The sequence below is a fragment of the Microcebus murinus genome, chromosome 10 (assembly GCF_040939455.1).
Source record: "Microcebus murinus isolate Inina chromosome 10, M.murinus_Inina_mat1.0, whole genome shotgun sequence".
NCBI lineage: Eukaryota > Metazoa > Chordata > Mammalia > Primates > Cheirogaleidae > Microcebus > Microcebus murinus.
Genome location: NC_134113.1, coordinates 60034140 through 60052726, shown reverse-complemented (window position 1 = coordinate 60052726; position 18587 = coordinate 60034140). Strand labels below are relative to the sequence as shown.

The following is an 18587-nucleotide window of genomic DNA, read 5'->3' as shown; positions in this document are numbered from 1 at the left end:
GGGGTGGCAAGGGCAATATATGTAACCTTAACAATATTTGTACCCCCATAATATGATGAAATAAAAAAGAGAGCTTTATTTTTCTTCCCCAGCAGTTAGTAAATGGAACCCCCACCACCATGAGATTCTAGTTGCGGTGTGAGGAAAAAGAGACATTGGAGGAAGAGTTGGTGTATGGGGAGTGTGAGCCTCCTGCACATACAAATTGCTTCTGGCTTTAGGATCGACATGAGCTTCTTACACGTACCACTTCCATTTGATAGTGGGATATCTCTAAACATTTCTGTTTTTATGACTTAATGAACATTTAACACTCGTTTACCACAAGTAGTTCAACAAGCATGGTTTCAGGTTGCCTCATTAACAGGCATTCAGGCTTGGACAGGCCCAGTAACAAGCAAAACATTAATTTCCCAAAGAACAAGTCATTTACCAAAGATGGCGTGGGTTTACCTCAAAACCAAAGAGGATTTGGACTGAGATTTTCCTATTTGGATGTATCACAAATTCCACACAGCATCCTGATCAGCCACAAACATTTTCATGCAATTACATCCACAGAATCATACGAACTCTGCTTATACTGAAGTGAGAGCCATTTGGGAGAGCTTTCTTTTATTATGTGCAGTTTTATGGACCACCCAGTAGATGGGCCAGAACAGCACTCTAAATTGTGGTGCATGTTATCTCTCAAATGTGGCAGCACAGCTTTGCTATATTTTGAATTCTCCTGTAATATAAGAATCCTACAATTTCTGCTGGGTGCTCTTTGCTCTTTGCATCAGTGTATCTTCCTTGCTGTAGTGATAAGCAAGGCTCTAAACCTGTCATTTGGTGGACAGAGTTCCTTTCTCTTTAAATACTGAATTAATACCTCAAAATAACTAAGAATGTAAATATCAAATGTCTCACCATAAAAATAAGTAAGTGAGGTGATGGGTGTATTAATTAGCTTGATTTAATCATTTCACATTGTATGCATATACCAAAACATCACCTTGTACCCCATAAATGTATACTATTATGATTTGTCAATGAAAAATATATTAATAAAAACAATCTCTAAAAAATTCATCCTTAGTAAAAACTTCAAAGAAGCCAGAGAAGAATGAGGAACAAAACAGTGTGGTGTCTCCGAAGCCACAAGGGAAGAAAATGATTCAAGAAGTATTATAGGAAGATTTATTGTAGGATGCTGCTGAGAGGTGAAATCAGATGAGGACTGAGATATAGCCAGTAAGTCTGTAAACTGGAGGTTGTAGTTGACTTTGATAGGAGTTTTATTAGTGTGGTGGGAGAAGGCTGTTTGGAATGGGTTTAAGAAAGAATGTGAAGATGTAGACAGTGAGTACATCCCAAACTTCTGAGAACAGAGAAATGGGAGGGAGAGAGATATAAGGGAATTGAGGGGACCTGCAAGGGAGTGTTTGATTGGTAGTGGACTAGAGAATCTAAAACAGATGAGGAAGGAAGTAAGGGCATGTTAGGCAGTGAAAGGTGTAGAGTTAATGGGAGTCTTTTTGGGTTGGAGAGTTTTTGGAGCAGAAGTAGTAGAGGGAGAAGATTGAAGGTTGTGGTCATACCACATGTGCACCGTGGTTGGATGCTTGGAATTGAGAATTTAGCAGTGCAGTTATTGTAAATGACGAGGTCTAGGTTATTTTAAATGAGAGTGTGGGTGGTTGACAAGACCACTGGAAATGAAAATGCTAGGAAACAAGGTGCCAGAGTATTGTCTGGATCACTCACGTAGCTATTCAAGTCACTCAGGAGTCATAACAAAAGTAAGTAGTACAGTGAAAGACAATAAGCCACTTGCTAAATTTTTCACTGAATTGGGAAGACACTTGTGGCAGTGATATAATCCAATGGCACGTGCTTTTAAGGAATGTACTGTTTTTCAGGAGAAAGGAAGCCAATAACCTGGAAGAGGCAATGAGGAGTAAGGAGGCTACCTATCCCACCTTCAGGACCAGAAAAATGTGGAGTGTAGAGACAGCACAGTCACTGCTTAAGGGAACAGCATGGAAAACAGGTTCTCAAAGGATAGATGGTTTCAGTTAGAGGAAGACATAAGAGAAGAGAGCATACAGAGAAGTTGAGGATATAGGGGCTTTTGAAGCTGATAGACCACTTGTGGTAATGAGGGATAATATATAGTGCTTTTAGTTCTGGTAGTGATCAAGGTAGACAGGGAGGTAATAACATGATGCAATTAGTCTTGAAGTTCTATTAGAGAAAGGAGGACCATCAGTTCTAACCATTAACTCTTCTGGACCTGGTCTCTCAGTTGTGGGAAGGGGGTTGGAGAACTGAGCCAGAACCAGGTCATGTAGTACCTCGTAGATTATGGTAAGGAATTTGGAATCTAAATAATAAGAAGCCATCAGAAGGTTCTAAGAAAGAGAGTAACATGATCTGATTTGTATTTTAAAAAGATTAGACTGTGAGACTTTGCCTTCCTCATTCTGTTCTCTCTCTTTTTTGTTAAAGTAAGTGCTATCACTTTCTCCATTTTCATTCTGTTCTCATTACAGCTTTCATGCCAATAATTTGCTCTGCCAAATTTCCTTAGCCAGTCCTGTTTATAGCTTGGCTGTCTTTGGAAAGAATATCTTGTATTCTAGCCAAGACAGTATTCTCTCTCACCTTTTGCAGATCATTCTCATGTTCTGTTTTCCCTCTCTGTGTGTGGAGAGATCACATTTCTTGCAGTTGTTAACATTCAAGTCACTCAGGTGTCATAACAGAAGTACACATTTCTTTGCAGTTGTTAACTAATTTTGGCCAGTAGGTTTTGGGTAGAGCATTTAATTTCAGGTTTGAGACATTCCAGCTCTGTGCTTTTCCTATTGTGATGGTACTTGAAGCATCATTTGGAGATGGCAGCATAATAAGATGATGTGGAGAGAGTACATGGAGGCCGGACGTGGTGGCTCACGCCTATAATCCTAGCACTCTGGGAGGCCGAGGCAGGAGGATCGCTCAACATTAGGAGTTCGAAACCAGCCTGAGCAAGAGCAAGACCCCGTCTCTACTAAAAATAGAAAGAAATTAATCGACCAACTAAAAATATATATACAAAAAAATTAGCCGGGCATGGTGGTGCATGCCTGTAGTCCCAGCTACTCGGGAGGCTGAGGCAGAAAGATTGCTTGAGCCCAGGAGTTTGCGGCTGCTGTGAGCTAGACTGATGCCACGGCGCTCTAGCCTGGGCAACAGAGTGAGATTCTGTCTCAAAAAAGAAAAAAAAAAGGGAGAGTACATGGAGCAGAGTTTACTGCTGACCCACATTGGACATATAGGAGAGGTTGTAAACTTTTGTTATTTAAGCCACTGAGATTTTGGGGGCATTTACTACTACCGAATACCAGTGCACCACCTTTCCTATCTGCATTTTAATAAGAAGAAAGATTTAAAATCAAGTGATTTAACTCCTAACAGTAGATTGTAGATATTAAAGATAGGTTGGTGGGGAATACATTTTTTAGGGGTATGTTGCCCCTTAGACTTCTGAAAATATGATCATTTTGCCTTTGTGAAAATCTGGTTTTGCTCTTAATTTATTTACCTACCACTCTCCCTGAGAAAAGGCGAAAATAGCTCTTACAATAATATTAAGCAAAGTAACATTAACAGAGGATTCATTTGTATTAAAAGATATCTCTACAAAGAAACAACTGTGTCGTTTAAAATATGCTTAAGAAGTGACATCAGTAAGATGGCTGACTAGAGATACCTGACACTCATCCACCCCCAAAAGAAAGGACCAAGGCAACAAATGAACAACAAAGATTTCACTGGAGTGTTGAAGGGAGAGCCCTGGAGGGAAGTGGAGGAGTGAGAGGTACCTGTGGTGATTGGAAGCCCAGGAGGGCAACATGGAGGCACCCAGCTGCAGCTCCAGCTCTCCTGCTGGGATTGGATTGGTCTGGAATCCAATGGACTTCCCCTTGTGTGGAAAAGGTAAGCAGAAGATCCCCACCAGCCTTCATTGCCCCATTGCCACTGCAAACACCTACAGTTCTTACTATAGGAGAATCTCAGTGTTTGCAAGCCCTTAGCCCAGCTTGGAGAGGTGCCAGAAATTCACACAGCTGCATTGCTTCATATTAGGAGCATAAAATGTGCACTCTCTAACCCCTACGTACCCTCTGTGGACCAAGCTGATGCATCATGGCATCATTTTGAGACTAGAGCCACCTCTGGAGTGTGCCCTGCTCTGGGGGCCAGTAGCCACTGCATCTCTCCAGAACTGGGGCTCCATCTTCATTCCACCAAGTTCACATGGGTGGCTGAATGTGGCATTTAGCCACAATCTCAGCTGTGCAGAGCCTGGGCCCAGGATCTCCTGTGACTCTGGTTCTGCATAGCAGGGAAACTGACTCCTGCTGTCTGTACTTTCAGCCAAAATAACAATCTGGCAGTCCTGCCCAGAGTGAGTTTGCCCTTGAGCTGGCCAAGCTGCTGCACACCCTCCCCCAAGTGTGAGACGTCCCCATGCCACTGAGCAGCTGACACACCCCTATGCCAACAGAGTATCTACATGCCTGCACTCAGAACTTGAAAAAATCCTGCGGCGCCCCCTACCTACAAACACACCACTGGCCTGCCCAAAGGCCCTGCACCTATAGTGGGGGCTTAAGAAACAGCCTGGTGGGCCACCACCAGCAGACACACCCCTGAGCCAGCTGAGAAACTGTGCTCCCATGCCCCCAGCCAGAGTAATAGCCCTATGGCTTCAACCCCAGCAAGCCAGACCCCAAGTTGGCTAACCCACATGTGCGTGCACGCACTTCGGACTTGAGAAATAGCCCAGTGAGCCCACTCTCAGCAAAGCCATACCAACTGCTACACACTCTCATCCTAGGCCACTGAGAGATACACAAACATCACTAGCAAAGATTACAGCAGAAGAAACTACACAAAGACTATACTACCGCATCCACCTAGAACCAAAGGTAACTCACTGCATCAAACTGACACCCCAGCAGCCATCCATATGAATGTCTTTTCCTATGAAATCTCCATAAAATTGGAAGAGGTAACTGTTCCACCACATGTGTGTAAATCAATTTAGAGACACATCAAATATGAAAAAGCAAGGAAACATGACACTTCCAAAGGACACAATAATTCTCCAGTAGCAGACTCCAATCATAAGGAAATATACAAAATTACGCCCCCAAAGAATTAAAAATAATAATTTTTTTTTTTGAGACAGAGTCTCACTTTGTTGCCCAGGCTAGAGCGAGTGCCATGGTATCAGCCTACCTCACAGCAACCTCAAACTCCTGGGCTCAAGCAATCCTGCTGCCTCAGCCTCCCGAGTAGCTGGGACTACAGGCATGTGCCACCATGCCCAGCTAATTTTTTCTATATATATTAGTTGGCCAATTAATTTCTTTCTATTTATAGTAGAGATGGGGGTCTCGCTCTTGCTCAGGCTGGTTTCGAACTCCTGACCTTGAGCAATCTGCCCGTCTCGGCCTCCCAGAGAGCTAGGATTACAGGCGTGAGCCACCGCACCTGGCCAAAAAAAATAATAATCTTAAGGAAGGGAATACAGATAGACAATTAAAAAAATCAGAAAACAGTAATATTCCATTGTGAACATATACCAAGTTTTATTTATCCACTCATGAATTGACGGACACTTGGGTTGTTTCCATGTCCTTGCAATAATGAATTGTGCTGCCATAAACATTCGGGTGCAGATGTCTTTATAATAGAATGTCTTATGCTCTTTTGGGTAGATGCCTAACAATGCTATTGCTGGGTCGAATGGTATTTCTATTTTGTTTGATTCTGTTTGAGGTATATCCAAATTCTTTTCCACAAAGGTTGCACTAATTTGCGGTCCCACCAGCAGTGTAAGAGTGTTCCTGTCTCTCCACATCCTCGCCAGCATTTGTTGTTTTGGGATTTCTTGATACAGGCCATTCTCACTGGGGTTAGGTGGTATCTCGTTGTGGTTTTGATTTGCATTTCTCTAATGATTAGAGAAGTTGAGCATTTTTTTTATATGCTTGCAGTCCATTATTCTGTCTTCTTTGGAGAAATTTCTGTTCATTTCTGTTGCCCATTTCTTGATGGGGTTGTTTGATTTTTTCTTCTAAGAAAAGACATTGAGCTAGTACCGCTTATACTATCCTGGATTAAGCTTAAGCCCATTATCCAAAGTGAGGCAACACAAGATCAGGAAAATGGGCTCCGTATGTACTCACCATCAAATTGGTACTTACTGAGTAAAACTATGGTGCTCAAATGGTGGTAATGTTCACCAGGGATTCAGGGGGTGGTGTAGACCCACATCTTAGGGATGTGGTGAGCACTGTGGAGGGGAAGGGCATACCTCTAACCCTTCTTAGGGAGAGGCAAATATATAAAATGTAACCAACATGTCAAAAAAAAAAAAAAGGAAACATTTATTGGGTGTTGAGCAGGCGGGGGGCGGGGGGATGGGTGTATACTTACATAATGAGTGCGATGCGCACCACCTGAAGGATCGACAGGCTTGAAGCTCTGACTCGGTGGGTGGTGGTGGCAAGAGCAATATATGTAACCTTAACAATATTTGTACCCCCATAATATGATGAAATAAAAAATCAGGAAAACAATTCATAATTAAAATGAGAAATTTAACAAAGAGATAAATATTGTAAAAAAGAACCAAATAGAAACTGTAGAGCTGAATAATTCAATGAATGAAATAGAAATATAATCAAGAGCTTCAACAACAGACTAGACAAAGCAGAAGAAAGAATTTCTGAACTTAAAGACAGGTAGACAGGTCTTTTGAAATAACACAATCAAACCAAAAAGAAAAATAAAAATAAAAAATAAAAAATGAAGGAATGGAAAAAGATATTCTACACAAAGGGAAACCAAACACAAGCAGGAGTAGCTATACTTATATCAGACAAAACAGATTTTAAATTAGAAGCTGTAAAAAGATATAAAGAAGGACATTATATAATGATAAAGGGATCGATTCAGCAAAAGAATATAACAATTTAAATACATATGCACCCAACATTGGAGTACCCAGGTATATAAAGGAAATATTATTTGGTCTAAAGATTGCAATACCATAATAGCTGGGGACTTCAACACTCGAACACTCTCAGCATTGGACAGATAATCTAGACAGAAAATCAACAAAGAAACATCGGATTTAAACTATTTACCAAATGGAATAGACATTTACAGAACATTTCACCCAGTAGCTGCAGAATACACATTCTTTCCATCAGCACATGGGCCATTATTCAGGATTGACTATATATTATGACACAAAACAAGTTTCAAAAAATAAAAAAAATCAAAATCACATCAAGTACCTTATCTTACCACAATGGAATAAAACTAAAAATCAGTAACAAGAGGAATGATTTGGAACTATACAAGTACATACAATTTAAAGAACATGCTTTTAATGACCAATGAATGAAGGCAGAAATTAAGAATGAAATAAAAAAATTCCTTGAAACAAATGAAAATAGAAATACAACATGCCAAAACCTATGGGACACAGAAAAAGCAGTATTAAGAGGCAAGTTTATAGCAATAAATGCCTACATTAAAAAACTAGAAAGATTTCACATAAACAACCTAATGATGCATCTGAAGGAACAAAAAAGTCAAGAACAACCTGAACCCAGAATTAGTAGAAGGAAAGAAATAATAAAGGTCAGAGCAGAAACAAATTTGAGACTGAAAAAATACAGATCAGTGAAATAAAATATACTTTAAATGTTCAGAAGAGAAAGATTTTGACCCTTTAAAAAACAAGTAGGTGGTAGGAAAGCTTATGAAAATTGCTTGAAGCTTAAAAATAATAAAGGAGTTTTCAATTATATATTTTTCCTTTACTAATTGAACATTTGCTGAGTACCTATAATGGGCATGGCACTATTTTGGGAACCAAAGCCACTGACATGCACCTAAGAAAGGTGAATAGAGAAGAGGTGAGCACAGTTGGCAGCTAATATGAGTTCCCCTGTTCATATCTTAACCCACATTGAAAGCTTATTGGGGCTTAGCGTGGAAGCAAAATACTAATTTATTAGTTACCATGCTCTTTGGGGTCTTATGTTCCCTCTGAAAGAGAGAAAAGAAATAGATCCACATGGGTCGTAACACATATGGATGTGGAAAGGAGAAGCATCTTGAGAGAAGTCAAGAGCCACAGGTGAAAGAGCATGGGCTTTTGTATGCTTCCAAGTTCCTAAAGTGATTCATATCCTAAAGGCTTCTAACACAGCTTGTTGAGAGCTTGGAAAGTGAGAGATAGGTTAAACCAAGGTTACTTAAAATACTGAGAAATGCTGAGGACAGCAAATGTTAAAACCAGTTAGAATGGCTGTATGGCTTAGTAGTTAAGCAGGTGAGCTTGGCACCAGGCATATTTGGCTTCTGATTCTAGTCCAGGCACCTAGCTGTGTGACCTTGTGTGAGCTATTTCAGTTTCTCCAGATTTAAAATGGGGTGGAATTTCCAGGTGGGTCTAAGAAGCCCATGTGCAGCATGTCTTGCTAATTCATTGCTCTCAGTATATAAGTCTCAAATGATCAAGGCTCTTTACTTGAAAAAGATCTATCCGGGGCTCCCTCATACATTTGTTCATCCATCTGTCCATCCATCTATCCATTCACCATTTAACAATTTATTGAGACCCTACCATTGCTTGGCATTGCAGATGGAATTGTGATCGAAAAGATACTATCCCTGCATTCCTGGGCCTTATAGACTAGAGTGAATAAAGTCTTTACATACATAACCATTATTATGGTACTATTAATGAGAAAGCAGAGGATAACATGGGGGAATGTAACTTGGGGGTCATTCTTTTCATTGCTCTTGAAATTCCATTTTACCATTCTCTTATCTCCCACTCATTAGTAACCCACTAGAGTTTGACTTCTTCCTACCCCACCTCTGACTTCCACATTTGCTGAAAATGGCTATCAACCTAATGACACCCTGCCAATTCTCATACTTTCATTCTTCATATTAATCGCTCTCTGCAGCGATTCACATTGACAACAACCTATGTTTCTAGAGACATTGTCTTCTCATGAATTCCACAGATCTTTTGCCTCTCTTATTATCCCTTCTCCTTCTTCTGCTATTTAAATTTTTGGAGGGTCCTTCACATTAAAATTTAAGTTTCTTTTATACATGCTTCTATTCGTGACCTCATCTATTCTCACATTATTACTTACCATCTACATCGTAAGGATTGCTCAATCCATAGATCTGATCCCAAATTCAGATTCCTTGACATTATGGGAAATTTAACTTATTTTAAATGAGAATTTAACTTATTTCAAAGCTAAAATTATCATCTCTACAACTTTTTTCTGACTCTTTGTTTTGATTGAAATTAATGATAATAACATTTAATTGGTCTTCGTGGATTGAAATTTTGTGCTCCGATATTTTTTCTACCCAAATTTCCCTTTCTCTATTTTTGCTTGCTTGTCTTATTCCTACCTGCCAAGACCCAATTTAAGTGGCATCCCTTCTGAAAACATTTATGTCTCTTTCTGATCATTGAGTAACTTAATTGCTTTTTCACATATAAAACCCTATTTATTTCTTTACATTAACACTTAACAGGTTGTAATTTATTTATTTTGAAGTCTCTCTCATTGGACTGGAGTTTAACTCATTGTTGAGTAGCTAATAATGAGCAAACAGCTTGGTACATAGTAGGGAGTCATCTATTAAGGCTTCAATTATTAAGTTCTTTAAAGATTCACAAGCTTTTTCACTGTATCCTTGAAAGCTTGTTTTACCTGTTGGTTCCTTAGGGTATAAATAAAGGGGTTCAACAAAGGAGCAACTGAAGTAATAAGTAGAGCTATTGTCTTGTTGAATATATTTCCTTTTTCTGCTGAGGGCTTAACATACATGAAGAAGCAGCTTCCGTAAGAGAGGGAAATGACAATCATGTGGGAAGAACAAGTGGAAAAGGCTTTTGTCCTTTTCTGGGCAGAGGGGAGCTTCAGAATAGTTTTGATGATGAATGTATAAGAAAGAATCACTATCATGAGAGTGACCGCTAGGGTCACAGATGCCACAAGAAAGACAACCTTCTCTATGAGGCTTGTGTCTGAACAGGAGAGTTCCCGAAGAGGCTCATAGTCACAGAAATAATGATTCAGCCTGTTGGATGCACAAAAGTCCTGCTGATTCATCAGGATGATTGGTGGTATAATAGCCATTAACCCACCCAGCCAAGAACAGAGAACCAGTTGGGTGCAGACTCTGCTGCTCATGATGGTCGTGTAATGCAGGGGTTTGCAAATGGCCACGTAGCGATCATAGGACATGGCAGCCAGAAGATAAAACTCTGTTGCCCCAAGGAATATGGCAAAGAAATACTGAGTGAAGCAGCCAGCAAAGCTGATACTCTTGTTCCCTGTTGTGATGCTAATCAGGACCCTGGGAATGAAGATGTTTGTGAAGGAAATTTCCAAGAAGGAGAAGTTCCGGAGAAAGAAATACATGGGAGTCTGAAGGTGGGAATCTAGTAAGGTGAGGATGAGGATAGTCAAATTTCCAATGACGCTGAGTAAATAGGCAAGGAAAAGAAAGATGAAAACTGCCACCTGGAGTTCAGGGACATCTGTTAGACCCAGAAGGATGAACTCAGTCAATATGGTTTTATTTTTCATTGCTGAAAAAATTTTGAGTCTCAAGGTGAAAAAGAGGGTATTCAAAGGTGAGAAAGAAAGAGGTGCTCTGAAATGGACAGGTGAAACCTGAGAACAAAATGAAAGGGACCATGAACTTTTCCTCTGATGACATGATCCAGACGACTGGCCCACTGGAATGATGTTGGATCTTCCCCAGTCCTGTTGCCCTAGATACGAAAGTTCTTGTCATTGTTTCCCCATGTGACACTCTCCCCAGTACCAGCATGAAGCAAGTGTCTGCTTCACAGATGATGTTCAAAAAATTGTGAAATAAGTGAATTGTTAATAAAAGAATGCCTCCAGCTGCTGCCTCCTTCCAGAATAGTTGCTAATTCCACCCTCTCTTCATGTTCCTTACTTCCCATTGACTCCACTCATTGCCCTACTTCCTTTGTCTGCCTAACTCTTCTCAAAATTGCAGTTTTTCTTACTCTTCCTTGACTTTTTTGTTCTTTTTCATATAATTATAGGAATCTTTCATTTTTCTTCTAGTTCAACTCCCTTAATTCCTTTGATGCCAAAAAATCTCAGCTCCCCACTTCTTCCCAATGGACCCTGTAAACTTTTCTGCCTATGTCTATTTATTAGAATTCAGAGATTTATGTATTAGGATTATGTCATTCTGTCCTTTGAAACATGCTACACACCTGTCTAGGGGTCAGTAAATATTAGATTAGAATAATAGTCTCCACTTACTTCCCCCAACATATTCAGAATCTTTAGATCTGGAGTTTTGCTTTCCTGTAAGGATAGGGAGATTCTATTACATGCCAAGTAAATTTTAGGAGCTTGAGAGTATTTAAAGCAGGAGCTTTTAACCAGGGGTTCATTAATTCCTAGATTACATTTACTCTGTCTGTGAATCCAGTAAATCATGTGTAAAACATTTTGTGTAGGTGGGTATGTGAATTCTGTGTGGGAAAGCATACAACATTATAATGGAGGGTTTTCTGAGCTCCATATTTGAACATTTCAAAGGGCATTTACAGTTTCTACTTACTGGTGAGCTCTTGTGGTAAAAGAGTCACATTATCTTGGAGTGTCCTTATTGATATATTCAAGAATTTTTCTAGTCATTTTTAATAAATATTTATAAGGTAGAAGCTTTAAAGCATTTTTGAACCACAATTCATTCTAAAGTTCATATATTTTTTCAGCAAACATGTACATATCTTAAAAGTTTTACAGAATATTTCTTACCACTTATGATATAATATGATATTTTCTATTTTAAAGTTTTTTCAAATGCTGGTTGCAACCCACTAAATTGATTTTATAACCCCCTAATGGATCACAGTCCACAGTTGGAATCAAGGATTAAGAAAAGTTACACAAGGTTCTGGCTACCCTTGTCCTCCTGGTTACCAACCTGAAGTCTTCTGGGAGTGGTTAGGTATTCACATCTGTATCAGTTTCAGGTTTCATAACTGCAGAGAAGTAGAAATCAATGAAGCTGTAACAGGAAGCATACTTCCTCACTTGACTATGCAAGTGAGGCTTGCATAGTCAAGCTATAGTGGCTTGACTATAGTCAAGCTTGACTTAGTCAAGCTAAATGGCTATAGTGGTTATATTTTCCTAAATGTTTTTGAATAAGTCAAAATTATAAGGCCATATAATTATAAAATAGGCCAGCACGGTGGCTCATGCCTGTAATCCTAGCACTCTGGGAGGCTGAGGCGGGCAGATTGCTTGAGCTTAGCAGTTCAAGACAAGCCTGAGCAAGAGCGAGACCCCTGTCTCTACTAAAAATAGAAAGAAATTAGCTGGGAAACTTAAAATATATAGAAAAAATTAGCTAGGCATGGTGGCACATTCCTGTAGTTCCAGCCATTTGGAAGGCTGAGGCAGGAGGATTGCCTGAAACCAGGAGTTTGAGGTTGCTATGAGCTAGGCTGATGCCATGACACTCTAGCCCAGGCAACAGAGTGACACTCTGTCTCAAAAAAAATTTATTGCATTTTTAATATTCTCTGCCACCAAGTTCTATACTACATTTCATAGAAATACATTAACTCCCAGGGCTTCTCTTGGTAAGAAGTAATCTTTTGCTGTTCCTGTCCCTTATCTGTTTAGTCTGGGTTTGTTGATCTCTGCTCTTCAACAAATTTGAACTGAAGCTGAATCAGAGCTTTTGGACATCTTATCTTTTTTTGAGTAGAGTCAATAAGTAGGAGGCTAATAGAAGGACTTTGAGGAGCAGAGTCGTCCTGGGATTTTCTGTTCTAGGAGAAATGAGCGGATGACCTCAGAAGGCAGAATATGAACTCCCCCTCTTATCCCAAGTTATACTTTACCTAGAGGGACAGAGGGTATATCTGTTCTGTTGAGAGCATGCACTGGGGGATCAATTGAGTGAAGAAGCACAAGTCGTCCTGGGGATTCTTGTTTAGAACAGGCTAATGAATGTCCTTTGTTGACAACTTTGGGAACAAACTTTAAAATACAACTGAGGGAAGAAGGTCCAGAGAGACTGGCTTGGAAGTGAATTGGTGGTGGTGGTGGTGGGGGAGTTAGCAAGAGAGCATCAGCTACAGAGAAGAGGAAGAGCATGAAATCATAATATTTTCCTTTCCCCGTGGGTGGTCATAGCTGGATTTGGCTGTGGACAAGCAGATTAGGTGGAACTATTTGCAGGTCATGGAGGCCTTGAAATGTCACATATTCTAAATATCATTAGGTTGGTTTTGATTAGCCCATTTATAGATTATTGGGTAAAGACAGCCAGCATCAGTTTTCATTTTTGGAAGGTGCATGCAGAAATGAAGTATAAAACAGACAAAAGTGGACAGTGCTCAAATTGAGGTAGGGATGGGAGCTTATATTTGTCTGTAAGTCACTTCTAAGGAAACATTTGCAAATCTCCAGTTTAAGGCCACAAATACATATAGGAGTAACATTTATCAGGTGTCAGGAGGGTGGGAGTGGGGAGGAGGGGATGGGTATATACAACCAAATGAGTAAGATGTGCAACGTTTGGGGGATGGACATGCTTGAAGCTCTGACTCGAGGGGGGATGGGGGCCTGGGCAATATATGTAACCTTAACATTTGTACCCGTATAATACGCTAAAATAAAAAATAAATAAAAAAAATAAGGCCACAAATAACTTGTTAAGATACATACATATTCCCTAGAAGGGCTAACACATTCCCATTCAAGGATATCTTTACAGGACTTAATTTATCAGATTAATCAATATTTATCAATAAAGTACAAGCACCAGAAAAGAAATGCTAGCCTTGGAAACAAAATGCCAGAATTAGGCACAAATGACTTACAAATTGCTTCCCCATATGGTTTCATATAATTCTCACAACAATGGTGAGGCCCAGAGAGGGAACGTGGTCTCACCAAATGTAGCATAATAATCAACTGCATCTTGAATGATACACAAAACTTTATCTCTCTGAGTTTCACTTTTTTGTTCTGTAAAATGAGGACCATAATGACCCTTAAATAGAATTATAATTGTTAAGGGCATAGATCAGGACCTGGTGCATAGTATATACCCCACAAATATTTCCTATTTCTCTTCTCCAATGAGGGAATTATTATGAAAGTATATTTGGGAATAGTTCATTTGTTTCTTTCAAATGTGTTCATACAGAAGAAAGTCAAAGTCATCATTGGAAACCATTTGACATTGTCATATTGTAAATGTTGTCTATTTAAAGAAATTACTTTCCTTAGAGATTAATTCCTCTTCAGAAAGATGAGGAAGGAGTATAGAAGTAAATTGAGTGAGTGGTCATATGCCATTGGTGAATCAAACTAGGCTGTAAATTGTGCAGACTTGAAATTTGGGAGCAAGAATCATTATAAAATAAGGCAAGGAGAGCAAGATGTGAACATCTGCTCAGGAAGTAATTTGCAGATAAAATTATTAGATAATTAATTATTTGAAAAGGCTAGGTTGCTTCTTAAAGTTTAGGAAAAGCTTAGATTGCATGATAGAGAAGTGATAGGACTATTGGAAGATTAACAGTCATTTTGGAAATTATAACTTCTTTTTTGAGGAAGCAGTCTAATGTTAGAGGTTTCTGGTTGCTGATTTCATAGTTGTTACATTTGTGATGATCTCAACTTGAAATGAAGAAAGTATAATGTTAATTTTGTGTACTAGATGCTAAGATAAGAATCTGTGAAACCTTTGGTCATTTCTAACCTGACCTCAGGAATATTTTCATTCATAACATTACTAAGCATTCAAAGCATTTGAATTAATAATGCTTAGTCTTCTGTATCTAATGAGCATATATTAATAGATAATAAGTCAACCTATTCATTCATTCAACAAATATTTATTATTTACCATGCACACATGTTCTAGGCACTGGGTATGCAACCGCCAAGAAAACTACTGAAGGCAGGATATGAACAAATAAAATGAATCAACAATTAGATACAAATTGAGTGAGATGATGATATATATGATAAAAAATCAAGGAAGGTGTTATAGGTTAATTGTGTGCCCCCACACAAGTCCTAATCCCCAGTATTTCAAAATGTGACTTTATTCATATTGATTATCTTGATTTATTTAAATTGATTACCTCTGTAAAGGCTATCTCCCAGGGTCTTCACAGAAGTAATCAATTTAAAATGAGGTCATTAAGGTAAGCTCTAACCCAATATGACTGATGTCTTTATAAAAAAGGGAGAAATTGGAGACAGACATGAACACAAGGAGATTACCATGAGAAGATGGCAGTAGAGATTGGGTTAATGCTTCTACCAGCCAAAGATCACCAGCAAACTACCAGAAGCTAAGGAGAGGTGTGAAACAGATTCCTTCTCATAGCTCTGAAATGGAACCAATGCTGCTGACAACTGGATCTCAGGCGTCTAGCTTCCAGAACTGAGACAAATTTCTGTTGGTTAATCTACTCAGTTTATGGTGCTTTGTTATGGCAGCTCTAGCAAACCAAATCACAAGTTAGAGTGTGAAGGAGAGCTGGCAATGCTAGGAGGGACATTTTTATTGCGGTAATGAAAGTGACATTTATGGGAAGTGAGGTAGTGAGTCATGCAGTTATTTAGTAGAAAAGTATTCCAGGAAGAATAAAAAAAGTGAAGAAGGAGCATGCTTGGTGCATTTGAGGATAAGAGAGCATGACAAAGTCAGAACATGGTGAGCAAAGGAGGAGGGAAAAAGCTCAGAGAGGTAAGATCACATAGGGTCTTGTGGACACTGTGAAGACTTCAGCCTGTGCAGTGAGTGACATGGGAAGTTCTCAGAGTGCTTGGGATGTAAATAATCTGATCTGATTTTGGTTTTAAAAGTGTCATTCTAAGTGTAGTATGAGAATAGACAGTATGGGACAAGTGCAACAGCAGAAAGGCCCCTCTGGAAGCTGCAATAATCCTGGTGAGAGATGATGGTGGTGTCTGGCACCAGGGTGGGAGTGGTGGAGATGGCAGAGTGGCCAGACTCTGGGCATATCTTGAAGGCAGAGGCAGCAGAATTGGCTGATGGTTTAAATATGGGGTGTAAACAAAAGGGTGAGGTTGAAGATGACTCCAAGGTTTTAGGTCTGACAATTAGAAGGATTCAGTTGCCATATACTGAGTTGGGCATAACTGTGGAAAGAGCTGCTTTTCTGGGGTGTGGGACAGAAGAAATGTCATATCCAAGAAATCATTGCCCACATCAATGTCATGGAGCTTTTCCTCTTTGATTTTTTTTTTCATATTTTTATGCCAATGTTGAGTATATTGCAAGTTGTCATGGTGGGGTATTGGGAAAAGTTTTCAATCAGCAATAATTGTGCCTCAGATAAACCTCATTGGCATGATACTGCCAACATGCAAAGGTTCCTCTGCATTTTCTTGTAGTCATTTCATAGTTTCAGTCTTACATTTAATGTATTTTGAGTTGATTTTTGTATATGTTGTTAGACAAGGGTCTATTTCATTCTTTTTTTTTTTTTTTTGGTCTGATGGATTTTTTTTTTTTTTTTTAAATTCCGGCATATTATGGGGGAACAGATTTTAAGGTTTCAATAAATGCCCTCCCCCCCCAAGTCTGAGTTTCCAGCATGACCATCCCCCAGATGGTGCACATCTCACTCCTTATGTATATACATACCCGCCCCCCTCCCACCTGCCCAATACCCTATTACTGTAGTACCTATGTGTCCACTTAGGTGCTACTCAGTTAATACCAGTTTGCTGGAGAATATATCTGGTGCTTATTTTTCCATTCTTGGAATACTTCACTTAGTAGTATGGGTTCCAGCTCTAACCAGGAAAATATAAGGTGTACTATATCACCGTTGTTTTTTAGAGCTGAATAGTACTCCATGGTATACATATACCACATTTTATTAATCCATTCTTGGATTGATGGGCACTTGGGCTGTTTCCACAGCCTTGCAATTATGAATTGTGCTGCTATAAACATTCGAGTGCAGGTGTCTTTTTTGTAGAGTGTCATTGGATCATTTGGGTAGATGCCCAGCAATGGGATTGCTGGATCAAATGGTAGATTCACTTGTATCGCTTTAAGGTATCTCCATATTGCTTTCCACAGAGGTTGAACTAGTTTGCAGTCCCACCAGCAGTGTAGGAGTGTTCCTCTCTCTCCGCAGCCACGCCAACATTTGTTATTTGGAGACTTTTTGATAAAGGCCATTCTCACTGGAGTTAAGTGATATCTCATTGTAGTTTTGATTTGCATTTCCCTGATGATTAGAGATGATGAGCATTTTTTCTTATGTTTGTTGGCCATTCTTCTGTCTTCTTTAGAAAAGTTTCTGTTCAAGTCCTTTGCCCACTTTTTAATAGGGTTACTTGATTTTTTCTTCCTGATTTTCGTGAGTTCTAAGTATATTCTAGTTATCAGCCCTTTATCGGATACGTAGGATGCAAAAATTTTCTCCCATTCTGTAGGTTGTCTGTTTACTTTCATGACTATTTCTTTGGCTGTGCAGAAGCTTTGTAGTTTGATCATGTCCCATTTATTTATTTTTGTTGCTGCTTTGATTGCCTTTGGGGACTTCTTCATAAACTCTTTGCCCAGGCCGATGTCTAGGAGAGTGTTTCCAACATTTTCCTCTAGAATTCTGATAGTTTCATACCTTAGGTTTAAGTCTGTTATCCAGTGTGAGTTGATTTTTGTGAGAGGTGAAAGGTGTGGGTCCTGCTTTAGCCTTCTACAAGTGGCTATCCAGTTTTCCCAGCACCATTTATTGAAAAGGGATTCTTTTCCCCAGCGTATATTTTTGTCTGCTTTGTCAAAGATTAGATGGCTATATGAGGATGGTTTTATATCAGGATTCTCAGATCTGTTCCACTGGTCAATATTCCTATTTTTGTGCCAATACAAGATTGTTTTAATTACTACAGCTTTGTAGTATAGTTTGATATCTGGCATATTAATACCTCCCATTTTGTTTTTGTTGCCTAGAATTGCTCTTGATATTCGGGGTCTTCTTTGGTTCCATAGAAAGCGTAAAATTATTTTTTCTATATCTGTGAAGAATGCTGATGGGATTTTAATAGGTATTGCATTGAATCTGTAGATCAGTTTGGGTAGTATAGACATTTTAATGATGTTGAGTCTGCCGATCCTTGAGCATGGAACGGATTTCCATCTGTTTACATCCTCTGCTATTTCCGTCCTCAGTGTTTCATAGTTCTCCCTGTAGAGGTCTTTTACCTCTTTGGTTAAGTATACTCCTAGGTACTCTAATTTCTTTGTTGCTATTGTGAAAGGTATTGAGTCTTTAATTTGGTTCTCAATTAGATTGTTGTTGGCGTATATGAATGCCTCTGATTTCTGCGTATTGATTTTGTATCCTGAGACTTTACTAAATTCATTGATCAGTTCCAGGAGTTTCTTGGTTGAATCTTTGGGGTTTTCTAAATATAATATCA

The 18587-nt window shown here is 39.2% G+C and overlaps 2 protein-coding genes and 1 non-coding gene across 3 annotated transcripts in view; all 3 read right to left on the bottom strand.

The window, feature by feature from the left end:
- BLOC1S1 (biogenesis of lysosomal organelles complex 1 subunit 1) overlaps window positions 1-18587 on the bottom strand; it is a 154180-nt gene that overhangs the window by 108288 nt on the left and 27305 nt on the right. The window lies entirely within an intron of this gene.
- On the bottom strand, window positions 9756-10685 carry LOC105865934 (olfactory receptor 2AP1). Its single transcript, XM_012754974.1, has one exon. The coding sequence runs from the start codon at window positions 10683-10685 to the stop codon at window positions 9756-9758; it is 930 nt and encodes a 309-aa protein (XP_012610428.1).
- On the bottom strand, window positions 16386-16524 carry LOC142873492 (U4 spliceosomal RNA). The gene has a single exon (XR_012921517.1). It is a non-coding gene; the product is annotated as a U4 spliceosomal RNA (small nuclear RNA).

Excerpts from the sequence above, each read along its gene's own strand:
- LOC105865934 (XM_012754974.1), bottom strand. The coding sequence starts at position 10,685 with ATGAAAAATAAAACCATATTGACTGAGTTCATCCTTCTGGGTCTAACA.